This window comes from Capra hircus, chromosome 14, assembly GCF_001704415.2.
Source record: "Capra hircus breed San Clemente chromosome 14, ASM170441v1, whole genome shotgun sequence".
NCBI classification, from domain to species: domain Eukaryota; kingdom Metazoa; phylum Chordata; class Mammalia; order Artiodactyla; family Bovidae; genus Capra; species Capra hircus.
The window spans coordinates 4,796,842-4,810,029 of NC_030821.1; the positions used below are offsets into that span (position 1 = coordinate 4,796,842).

General features: G+C 42.6%; 1 protein-coding gene across 2 annotated transcripts in view; it reads left to right on the forward strand.

Moving 5' to 3' along the window:
- LOC102175315 (carbonic anhydrase 13) overlaps positions 5,290-13,188 on the forward strand; it is a 39,145-nt gene continuing 31,246 nt past the window's right edge. The window contains exons 1-2 of one of the 2 annotated variants that reach the window (XM_018058174.1): positions 5,290-5,386; positions 10,307-10,504. In XM_018058174.1, the coding sequence (XP_017913663.1) occupies positions 10,391-10,504 (114 nt within the window). In that variant the 5' untranslated portion in view covers positions 5,290-5,386; positions 10,307-10,390. The remainder of the gene's footprint in view (positions 5,387-10,306; positions 10,505-13,188) is intronic. The other variant, XM_018058173.1, reaches the window with a different exon arrangement.

Genomic DNA, 13,188 nt, shown 5'->3' on the forward strand with positions numbered 1-13,188 from the left:
ATGGGGAAACAGTGGAAACAGCATCAGACTTTATATTTTTGGGCTCCAAAATCACTGCAGATGGTGATTGCAGCCATGAAATTAAAAGACGCTTATTCTTTGGAAGAAAAGTTATGAATAACCTAGATAGTATATTCAAAAGCAGAGACATTACTTTGCCGACTAAGGTCCGTCTGGTCAAGGCTATGGTTTTTCCTGTGGTCATGTATGGATGTGAGAGTTGGACTGTGAAGAAGGCTGAGCACCGAAGAATTGATGCTTTTGAACTGTGGTGCTGGAGAAGACTCTTGAGAGTCCCTTGGACTGCAAGGAGATCCAACCAGTCCATTCTGAAGGAGATCAACCCTGGGATTTCTTTGGAAGGAATGATGCTAAAGCGGAAGCTCCATTACTTTGGCCACCTCATGTGAAGAGTTGACTCATTGGAAAAGACTCTGATGCTGGCAGGGATTGGGGGCAGGAGGAGAAGGGGATGACCGAGGATGAGATGGCTGGATGGCATCACGGACTCGATGGACGTGAGTCTGAGTGAACTCTGGGAGATGGTGATGGATAGGGTGGCCTGGCGTACTGCGATTCACGGGGTCGCAAAGAGTCGGACACGACTGAGCGACTGAACTGAACTGAACTGAACTGATACAGTACAACTTACAAAATTGTTTCAAATGAAGTTAAAGACAGCTAAATGGTACGATATGAAGTGCTGTAAATGAAGTTGAAGACAACCAAGTGCTACTACAGCCATCTTATGAAAAAACGTGAATGAACCTTTAAGCCAACCCAATAATTTTCAAAACTGTCTTTTTTAAAAAGAGGGATGCAAAGTTGCAAATATAAAATGAAGCATTGAGACTTACAAGAGGTCCATCAACGATGAGCTATAAAGTTTGTTTCCTTAGCTTCCCTGGCATTAGGGGTATTATTGCTTTCAGAGTCAGTGAACAGAATATTCAAATCCAGTTCCACAGTGTTCATCTCCGCTTTTGCATTTCATATTTGTATTAGCCAGAATGAAAGTCAGTGTGTAAAACAATATATTTACTCATTAGTCTTAACATAAGAAGTATACGCAAAAATGATTTCTCAGTCACAACACTAACCGTATTATCAAAATTAAATCTGGCAGTAAAGTTCAAGACTGTTTTGTTGTTCTTCTTAATATGTAATATATTCTACTAAGGATATACAACCAGAGTACTCTATTCAAAACATACTTTTTTTTTTCTGTGTTATTACAGTATCTCATTAATATGCAGTTAAGTTCATTAGTTTCTGCCAAAATTCAATTTTAGGGTTTGTTTTTTATGTTTGTTTTTTCTGAAAATATAAAACACTTATGACTAGAAAGTTAAAAAGATGTACTGAGAAATCTCACTCTCATCCCTATACCTACACTCCATCCTCAGCCATTGCTATAGGGAACTGTTTTTGGTAATTTGTAGTTTATTCATTTTTTTTTTTTAGAAAATCTGCAAATATGTATGTGTGGGTGCATGCTCAGCCTTTCAGTCCTATAGGACTCTTTGCAGCCCCGTGGACTGTAGCTCACCAGGTTCCTCTGTCCCTGGAGTTTCCCAGGCAAGAATACTGAAACAAGCTGCCATTTCCTTCTCCAGGGGTCTTCCTGACCCAGGGATGAACCCGTGTCTCCTGAGCCTCCTGCACTGGTAGGTGGATTCTATAACACTGAGCCACCTGGGCAGCCCATGATTACTTTAGTATCATTTACTAAAGAAGGAAAATACAATAGTTTTATATATGTTTGTGTGAAAGTGAAAGTCATTCAGTCATGTCCACCTCTTTGCAACCCCATGGACTATATAGTCCATGGAATTCCCAGGCCAGAATACTGGAGTGGGTAGCCTTTCCCTTCTTCAGGGGATCTTCCCAACCCAGGGATCAAATCCTGGCCTCCTGCATTGCAGGCAGATTTTTTACTAGCTGAGCCACCAGGGAAGCCCAAGAATACTGGAGTGGGGAGCCTGTCCCTTCTCCAGGGGATCTTCCCCACCCATGGAAGCCCTGATAGGTCAGTTGGTAAAGTATTTAACGCTAAAAACTTTAGAAGATCAACCATCTATCATCCAGGAGATGGTTGTGAGAATACTATTCCCTAAGCTACAGATGAAATGGTTGGATAATATCACCAACTCGATGGACATGAGTTTGAGTGAACTCCGGGAGTTGGTGATGGACAGGGAGGCCTGGTGTGCTGCAATTCATGGGGTCGCAAAGAGTCAGACACGACTGAGTGACTGAACTGAACTGAACTGAACTGAAGCTACAGATAACCAAGGTACGAGCTTATGAGTGTGATAAGCCCCTTATTTTCCCACTTGATAGTGATCCAGAATGAAAGGGAAGGCTTGAAGATGCATCAACCACTGATATTTTTAAATGACAAAAGGCAGGCCAGTTGTCATTTCCACGTTACGTGTCCTCACCCAGAAGTTCTGCTGATAGTACTTTCCTGGTCTTGACAGGGCTTTTAGACCGGTCCATAAACAGCGGTGTCACCCCATACAAATCTAAGGTTGACAGCGTGGCAAGACACGGCCAGTCCCAGGCATGACCACGACCTACAAATAGTCGACAGAAAGATCAACATGCTCCGTGACATCCTCTTTCCCATCACTTCCTTTCAGTATGACTCCCAAACTAAACCAGATAGTCTGAAATTCTTACTTTTCTTTTCTTAAAAAATAAGAAAATGTAGCATACTACATACATTGTTTTGCACCTTTGCTTTATTTTCCTCTTCATTTTTTCCCCCACTGGATCTGTCCCAGGACTCATCCTGTCTCTGTTCGTGGAGATCTTCTTCATTCTTTTCAACTATTGGCAGTAGCTGATTGTGCGGATGCTCTACGGATTATCTAACCAGTTTCTGTAAACAGTAGTCTGATTCCAATAGTTAGCTTGCTGTTTTGGAAAACTGGATAGAGTACACAATAAATTCAAGCCAGAGGACACTGTGAACCTAAGCAGTGAAATGAACAATTTGGGAAGGATTCGAAGCCCACTAATTGGAACTTCTTTAACAATTTTGGTCCATTCATTCATTTATTCATTCGTCCAAGGATTATCCTTGAGCACTAGGAACTGACCAGACCATCATTAACCTTGAAGTGCTAAGTCATCTAAGTTGCTGGAAATGGGGACACCAAGCTCCTTACAAAGAGGCTCCTTGAGTTTATAAAATATGACAGTTGATCTGAGACAAGGACGCCATGAGAAGGTGGCTTATGGAGTTTTGAGCTTTCACAATCTCCTTCACAGCATTCATAATATATCCCCAACTACATCTGTAGACTTAGTGCAGACTTAGGGCACTTAGCTAAGTGACCCAGACTTAACTTTGCAAGACAACATTCTTAAATAAGTTTAAGATACTTATATGTATCTTACACATGTATATAAGTACTTTTATATCTTATATACACCTGTGTATGTGTGCTAAGTCACTTCAGTTGGGTCTGACTCTGTGCGACCCTGTGGGATCGCAGGCTGTAGCCCCTGTAGCCCACCAGGCTCCTCTGTCCAAGGGATTCTCCAGGCAAGAAGACTGGAGTAGGTTGTCATCCCCTCCTCCAGGGGATCTTCCCGACCCGGGGACTGAATCTACATCTCTTACATCTCCTGCACGGGCAGGCGGGTTCTTTACCACAAGCACCACCTGGGAAACCCCATGAAAGTGAAAAGTAGAAGTGAAGTCGCTCAGTCAGGTCCCACTGCTTGTAATCCCATGGACTGTAACCTACCAGGCTCCTCCGTCCATGGGATTCTCCAGGCAAGAACACTGGAGTGGTTTGCCATTTCCTTCTCCAGATCTTCCTGACCCAGGGATTAAACCTGGGTCTTCTGCATTGTAAGCAGATGCTTTACCATCTGAACCATCAGGGAAGTCCCTATATGTACCCATATATGTGTAAATAAATATATATGTGAATATTGTCTTCTGTGGTGAAAAATAAATATCGATTAGACCTTATTCTTAAAAGTTTGGTTCCTATTATATTATTGGCATAAATGAATCCAGTTATGCCATAGAATGTGGAGTATGAAAGCCTTGGCCTTCTCCTAGGTGCAAAAGAAGCATTGTTTATTGTATTTAATTGCATTCTCTTCTATTCTGTCGCATTCTAACATCATTAAGATCTATACAAGCAGAAGGAGCTACTGGCTGACTGTAGAGCATTTACATCAAGTCCAGAGAAGAACAGTTCAAATCCATCCTTAGTTAGTGGTCCCTGAACAATGAGTGGTTGCCTAAAGCTGGACCTCTGGGACTTGCAGTCACCCCATTATGCAGCAGCCACGTGGGCGGCAAGAGAAAAGGAGAGATTTTCAAACAGTCATTCTTTCAGTCTCTTATGCAAGTGAGTGAGTGATAGGCGCCCAGTCGTGTCCCACTCTTCGTGACTCCATGGACTACATACAAAGTCCATGGAATTCTCCAGGCCAGAATACTGGAGTGGGTAACCTTTCCCTGCTCCAGGGGATCTTCCCAACTCAGGGATGGAACCCAGATCTCCCTTAAGGGCTGAGCCACAAGGAAATTCCAAGAACACTGGAGCGGGTAGCCTGTCCCTGCTCCAGGGGATCTTCCCGACCCAGGAATCGATTCAGTGTCTCCTGCACTGCAGGCGGCTTCTTTACCAGCTGAGCCATCGGGGTCTATGCAAGGGTCCTGCCAGTTAGGGCCTTCCCTGGTGGCTCAGATGGTAAAGCGTCAGCTTGCAGTGCGGGAGACCAGGGTTCGATCCCTGGTTCGGGACGATCCACTGGAGAAGGGAAGGCTACGCACTCCAGTATTCAAGGGAAGGCTACCCACTCCAGTATTCTGGCCTGGAGAATTCCATGGACGGAGGAGCCTGGCGGGCTACAGTCCATGGGGTCGCAGAGAGTCGGACACGACTGAGACAATTCACTGGTTCATGCCAATTAAGAAGCTCTTTGCACAAATCTGTTCATAAACTACACTGCATTTAAACATTAAATGAAACTCTATTAAACAGCCCAGGAGGCTCCCGGGTCCCCGACGGCCCTGGGGCAGCCCTTCCCCTCCAGCAGGACCCTGCTCAGAAGCAGCCCCCAGGGCCGCCTTCCCCTCCTCCCGCTCGGTCTCTCCGTCTGCAGCCCCCGCCTCCCCGCCGAGACCAGCCTCTCCCCCTGGATCAAACCGACCGGACGGGCCCCGCGCCCCGCGCCCGGCCGCAGCCCAGGGCGCCCCCAGCTGCACCCCGACACCGCCCCGGGGCGGGCGGAGCAGGGCCGGGCAGAGGAGGGCGGGCGGGGCCGCGGGGCCTGGAGCCGGGCCGCCCGCCGCTGGCTCCGCCGCGAGGGGCCATGTCGGGGTTCAGCTGGGGCTACGGCGAGCGCGACGGTGAGCGCCGCGCGGGCCGGGGGGCGGGCGGGGGTCCGCGCGCCGGGGGGCTTCTGGGGTCCTCCTTGGAGACAGCGGCGCTCCGCGGAGCCGAGCGCGGGGCCGCGGGGGTGCTGAGCGCAGTGCAGACGGGGATGGCGCGCGGGGGGCTGAGCGCAGTATAGACGCGGACAGCGCCGGGGGGGGGGGGCTGCGGGGGGCTGAGCGCCGTGTAGACGCGGACAGCGCCGGGGGTGACCGCGGTCCACACACCCCGGCCCCCCACCTTCAGACGTGTCTGCTCCCTGGCGTTCGACCAGCCGAGAGCTGCCCCAGCAGTAACCAGCGACCCGTCAAAGGCTCGCAGATCAGTTCACAGATCTGACGGCAGACTTCTATGAGCTGAGGGCAAGCTTGCTTTTTTAGTCCCTTAAGCTCTTTATTCATTTAGGGGAGGCAAATCGTGGACAATATGTGACAATATCCTTAAGAAATTTTAATGACTTGAATCGCAACACTGAGATTTCAGTTGTCTTCCTGGCCACCAATGGCCAGCAAGTTTCTTAATAGCTGTTACTATTAAATGTTCCCCCAGCAACCTGCAGTTGGTTGCCTGGAACTGCTGATTTTAGCAAGATTTTAGGTTCTTTTTGAGAAGTGAAGTTATATTTTAAACTACTTCTCCATGCTTTTTCTTTCTCCTTCCACACTTATTCTTGCAGAGACTGGCGGTTAGCAACGGATCATTGATATTTTAAGGCGTTGGTCAAAACATGTTTATTGATGGGAGCAACAGTAATAATATGTATACTTTTCTTCTTGTATAGTCCAAGTTATCAAAAGTAAACTATTTTTTCTTATTTTTACATTAAACTGATTATTTCAAATAGCCATTATGTGCAAAGAGAGTCTTACTCTCAATATTAGATCTGTGAATAATAATGGTAACAATACTTTCCTTGGATCAACATGCATGTTATTGAGCAGTATTGTACACTTAGTTTTATAGAAAGCTTAATTTCACAAAGAAACAGAAGAGTTTCATTTCTAATTGTAGCATTTTTGAGACTATGATAAACTTGCCAGTTGAAAAATGGCAGCAAGTGAAAGAGTTTTAATAATGAAAAGTATTATATAGGTGGGTTTCTCTTTGATTGAGACTACAGTTATAATCTTACATTTTGCTAATCTTCAATTTATGTTTGGGAAAATTGAAATTTCTTTTAATTTCCCTCTGCTGGAATAATTTTTGTTGTTGTTATTTAATACTTGTGTGGCTGCATGCTCAGTCCTGTCCAACGCTTTGCAACTGCAGGGACTGTGGCCCACCAGGCTCCTCTGTCCATGGGATTTTCCAGGCAACAATACTGGAGTGGGTTGCCATTTCCTACTTCAGGGGATCTTCCCTATTTAATAGTTTCTCGGTACTAACAGTGCCCTGAGTATGATTAGGAAGGAAAAGGGTATTTTCAATCAAAGAATACTGATTACTCTTTATTAATCTAGATTAGAAAATATTCGTTCCAGTGAAGTACATCTGAAGTTTTAAAAATCCATCTTAGAAATATGTGAGGGAGATTAAGAGGTACAAACTTCCAGTTACAAAATAAATGACTCATGAGGATGAAATGTTCAGAGTGGGGAATGTGGTAGAACATTATGTCATACTTTTGTGTGCTGAGAGACGGTAATTAGACTTACGGCGGTCCTTTTGAAGTGTGTAAAAACATCAAATCACTGTGTTGTGCACTAGGTACTAACATCGTGTTGTAAATAAATTATGCTTCAGAAACAAACAAGCATATAGAGAAAGAGACCAGATTTACGGTTGTTAACAGAGTGAGTTGGGGAGGGGGGGGAACGGGATGAAGGTGGTCACTCCAGTTATAAAATAACTGAGTGCTGAGGATTTAACGCACAACATGATGCATATAGGTAACATTGCTGTATGTTATGTAGAAAAGTTTAGAGAGTCTTAGTTCTCATCACAATGAAGAAATATTTTGTCTGTTCTTTAATTCTGTATGGATATAAGTTGATTGATGTTCACTAAACTTGTGGTAATCATATCATGGGTTATGTATTGTAAGTCAAACTGTTACGCTATACACCTTAAACTTACATAGTGCTGCATGTCAATTACATCTCAATAAAACTGGAGGAAAAAATTTAAAATTGAAAGCATAAAAGAAAGATCCTTCTTAGAAAAGCCATTAACAAGGAATTATTTTATATTTCTGCTAAGAATTGTAGGGCTGTTCCCTGCTTTTGACTTCCCAGTGGCTCAGACAGTAAAGAATCCACCCGTAATGTAGGAGACCCAGGTTCGATCCCTGGGTCAGGAAGATCCTCTGGAGAAGGAAATGAAACTCCAGGATTCTTGCCTGGGAGATCCCAGGGACAAAGATGCCTGTCGGGCCACAGTCCATGGATTTGCAAAGAGTTGGATACTACTGGCTAACACTCCCTGATTTTAGATTCAATAGCTTTCTGAGGACCACGCCTTTAAGTAGATCAACTTTGGCAAAATCCTATTAATCCATTGTTTCCTGACTGGGCAAGTTCTGTTGCTTGTTTTCAGTTTAGACTGGCAAGAGCAGTGAATGAGGAGATTAAAGGAAATAAACTGGGAATAGTAGCAATGATAAAATGGAACATCAAAAGGGGAGGCATTGGAAGGTGCCACAGCCTTCACAGATGACTTATAACTTCTCCCATGAACCTTTGACAATTTTACTAGTTAGGTTTAGGAAATGTGACAGTCATTGAAAACTACGTATCTCCACGGGTCTTCGAAAGTTCCTGAATCAATGAAAGAACTACCATGTATCTCTACACCTGTGTTTGGATGAGTTTTAAAGTTGCATGTTATGGAGAATTTATAAAAGAGGAAGGGGCGTTTTTAAGAGGCAGGGAAATGAACATACCATCGTGTTTAATAGATAATATTGACTGATGCAAAGTGATATTATTTTTATTTTATTTTGGTTTGCCTCTGTTTTAAAAAGTAGTTCTGGCTATAAAGAACTGGAAATAGAAGCATAAAGGGATTAAGAGTAGAAAGAAACTCTTTCCTAATTAGAAAAATAGTTAACAACATACGATGACACACGTGTGTATTTGAAGTTGGATTCTCAGTACGTTGAGGCATACTTGTGGGCAGTGAAATGGAACATTTTTTTTTTCACGCTGGAAAAGGACTGGCTTGCGTACAAAAAGAGTGCTAGAAAGGTGAGTGACAGTACTTAGTAAATAAGGAAATGTACCTTTCCTGGAGAAGGCGATGGCACCCACTCCAGTGCTCTTGCCTGGAAAATCCCATGGGCGGAGGAGCCTGGTGGGCTGTAGTCCATGGGATCACTAAGAGTTGGACACGACTGAAGCCACTTAGCAGCAGCAGCAGCAGCAGCAGCAGCAGTAACTTCCTGTAATAAGATGTAACCAAAGAATTTTGGTTTTCAAGTTGCTTCCCAGTCCAAAGTGTATGATTCATAAGAGAACAATGTCTAAGTTATGTGTGTGGTATGTTTTCATGTTCTGACTTTTTGTACCTGATGCATGTATGAAGTAAAGAATTTATACTGTCTCCTTTGCAAAGAAGATGAATAAGAAGGAACATTGATTTAGAGACTGAAGCTATTGATAACTCTGATAAATTTGTACTTCTTGAAATTTCATTCTAAATCTTATCTTTAAAAAAATATTTCTTGTTGTCAGTAGCAAATGCTTAATTCATTGTCATGCTGTGTCATTTTAGTAAGCACTTGAGTTTTAGAAAAATCAGGTAAGTTGCTTAGTGAGCAGGGAAAAGCTTAGTCAGCAGCCTTCTCTACTGGCCTGGTAGAGGTTGTGCGGATTGCAGGCAGAGAAGAGAAGGTGAGAAGAACCTCTAGCCTGTAAAGTCTGGAGGCTAGCTTGGAGCTTATTTGAAGCTGTGTCTTGCTGTTGATTTTAAGAGGCAGAGCTTGAATGAATCTCCCAGAGACATGATGAGGCTGGACAAGGGAACTGCCAGTTTATTGGTTCACCTCAATTTACCAAACATGCTTAATTTGGGAATTTAATGCAAGTTTTACTATAAATGCAGGACTGGGATGACAGTTGTTCCTTGGGTGGGAACTCAAATGTAGTATTGGCAAAACAACCGTGGAAGGACCTTCTGGAATATAGAAAGAGAAAGAAATTGTTACTTGACTCTATTGCAGAAAACCAACCAGTTACATTTCCTGATATGGTGGAGTCATTTTACATGGATTATGCTATGTGAAAAATTTATATACTTCTCTAGTTTGTCTGTTGCACATTATTTACAGGAAATTAAATTGAGGCCTGGGTGATACCCAGGGATACAGTGAATGAAGAAAAGCGGGAAGAACATTTGAAAGAACGACACCCTTTCTTCACTAGACCGCTTTCTCCGCGACGTTAGCTCCTTTAGCTCATGAGCCTGACCTGTGCCTCGGCCACAGTTCGTTCTTGGAGCTGAGCCTGAGTCTCGTTGTTTTCAGTGATGAACTGTGCCGTTTTTTTTTTTTTTTTATTTTTTAGTTTGGTAGAAGGCATTTGCAAAGTACTTTATGAAACTTACATATTCCTTTGTCAACAAGGGTGAGTTTAACTCTGAAGATGAATTCAGTCAAACCAAGAGGTTTGCATACTTATAATAATATCACTTGGTCTTGTAAAACGAAGCAAAACAGTTAGATGTTAAAATCCTGAAGGTAAAGGTTGTTTTTTACTCATTTGCATACTTATAATAATATCACTTGGTCTTGTAAAACGAAGCAAAACAGTTAGATGTTAAAATCCTGAAGGTAAAGGTTGTTTTTTACTCATCTGTGTGTTTTCGTCAAAGTCAAGTACAGCACATGGTACTCAACAAGCCTTTGGTTGAACGAAATAACTTACTGTTTCTTTTGTGCTTGGTCCTGTGTATTGAAGGTCCTGTTCATTGGAATGAATTTTTCCCTATTGCTGATGGGGATCAACAATCTCCGATTGAGATTAAAACCAAAGAAGTGAGATATGATTCTTCCCTCCGACCTCTTGGTATCAAGTACGACGCCAGCTCAGCTAAAATCATCAGTAACAGCGGCCACTCCTTCAACGTTGACTTTGATGACACGGACGACAAATCAGGTTGGCTCTGCCTTTTTTTTTTGGTTGGGGGTGAGGAGCTTGAATGATTGGATGGCGCATTCTTCTTCTCTTTTAAAAAATTTCTTTATGTTTAATTGAAGGATAATTGCTTTACAGGATTGTGTTGGGTTTTGCCAAACATCAGCATGAATCAGTGGATAAGCTCATGCTTATCTTCCACATTTGAAACACTTGTGTGTTCCTTGTTAGTACTCTGCTAGAACTTGTAATAAAGTTGGGTTTGATTAGTTCACAGGATAAGGTCTTTCACACTGCAAATAAATAATGGGCCAACCAGAAAAAAAAAAAACAACACAACTAGTATATTTGTTAACTGAATGAAGTAGAAAAGAGCGATTCCTGAAAATGAACATTTAATCCTCCTTCAAGTATACTTCTTGCCCAAAGAATAGATGATACCAAGTTTAAAAGTAGATGAAAGAGAAAATTAGAGAGAATCGTATTTTGGAATACCTTAAAGGTATCTGACAATTTTTTTTTAATTTTTAGTCTAACACTAGGATGATACTGTATTTATTAATGAAAAATTGTTAGATTATAAAAATCCTTATTTAGAAGTCTTCATGCATTCGTTATTTTGGACTTGCCACTTGACTTGAGGAATCTTAGTTCCCCAGCCAGGGATCATACCCAGGCCCTCTGCAGTGGAAGCATGGAGTCCTAACCACTGACTACCAGGGAATCCCCCATTTATTCATTAAGCTAGATTTAGATAAGTAATAATGTCTTCTTGTGTTTATATAATGTTATGTTGTTAGCAAAAATGATACGCCCATTCCATTTCTTCCTCATCTTTCTTAACTTCATAAAAGTGATTCATTTTCATCAGAACATTTTAGTAAATGCATAAGGGAGGGGAGAAGCAACCTCACTTTTTACATGTATTAAATTGTATTTCAAGCCCTCAACTTTATGAACCTGTATTAATAGACATGATTGATGTGGTAGGTACACTATAGCAGTCCAAGGTTTCTAAGTACAAAGTTTATACCCCCTATAGTAGTTTGATAGTTTATGATATCTCAAGCAAAAACCTGAGGCTATCCATTCTGACTTTTAGAGTAAGAACTGATTAGCTTGTACTTCATCACAAAAAACCTTAGTTATGAAAAATTCTTCCTCTAATTTGCCCAGTGATAATCTGGGTCTTCTCACTCCCTTTCTTTCCCTGTCTCTTTCTCTCATGTTAATCAGTGGAATCAGTTTGTCTGTTTCCACCTTTGACGCTGGGTCTGTGATGGGTAGTGTGTGCCTTCACCCATAAGCGAGAGTCTCATTCCTATCTAGATCACAATGAAATTACCAGGGTTAATTGTCAATCACCATAAGGGCCTTTGTATTCCTCTGATCCAGAAGCTGCATAAATAGAGGTCATGATCCTCATTCTTTTTTTCTCACGATAAATGAAGGGGATGTTTCATGGTGATTTGAGGGGTTAAATTATTTAAAAGGTGGAGACCACCATAGCTAATACAAGCAATAAAAAACACAGATACTTCTGTAGCAGGTCACTTTAATTTGAATAAAGCAGTTTCCATTTTGTAAACAAGCAGTTCTTCCCCAAGCTAACTCTGAATCCCACCAGTCTCAGAATCACAGGCAGGAAACTTTTGCATGGTCCGGGCGGGGCTTCTTTGGCTGGGCTGGTGCACAACCAGTGGTTAACCTGGGGAAGTTGCCTTTCAGGATTTTAATGCTCCTATAAAAGGGGGACAGGTGGATATGAAATTCACCCAGGAAGAAATTTCTTAGGAAGAACTCCTATCGGCCATAGTAAGGGAAATAGTAATCTGATGAGGAAAGACAAGAGTGCTCTCACTCGAGCTTCTGGTTTTTCTGAAACCAGACAGGATCCCGTCTCTCCGGGAATCTCACCTGCCTGGCTCCTCCACGTGGTCTGGAGCATTCCAGACTCCTTCCTACAGAACTTCTTCCCACACTGCACTGCGATTGCCAGCTGTTTCTTTCCACTCAGCTGAAATGAGCAACAGCTGCGTCTTACTCATCTACCTAGCATGGCGCCTAGCACACAGAAAGTAATCAATAAAGGTATGTTTCAGTTAAAAGCATATTTTGGGGGGATGAATTTTTTTGAAGGATGTGGAAAATACCATGATATGGCATTATGGCATATGTAGGCAAAGGTGCTGTGCTTAGTTGCTCAGTTCTGTCTGACTCTTCGTGACCCCGTGGACTGTGGCCTGCCAACTCTCCTGTCCATGGGATTCTCCAGGCAAGAAAACTAGAGTGGGTTGCCTTTTTCTTCTCCAGGGGTACTTCCCAAACTAGGGATTGAACCCAGGTCTTCCTCATTGCAGGCGGATTCTTTACTGTCTGAGCCGCCAGAGAAGCCCTATGTAGGCAAAATCTCAATAAAACTATAAACCACCAACAATCAATATTTACCATTTGATACGTAAATAGCTTAAACATTGGTGGATTATTCATTGTTCAAACATCGAATTTTTTATAGACTGTGGTACTAATTTTGAAATTGTAAAAAGTGAAATAGCTCCTGGAATATAGTAAATAACAGCCCTGTCTTGGCAAAGGGGCTCACGTAACTCAATGAAGCTGTGAGCCATGCTGTGCAGGGCCACCCAAGACAGATGGTTCGTAGTGAAGAGTTCTGACAAGACGTGGTCCACTGGAGGAGGGAAGGG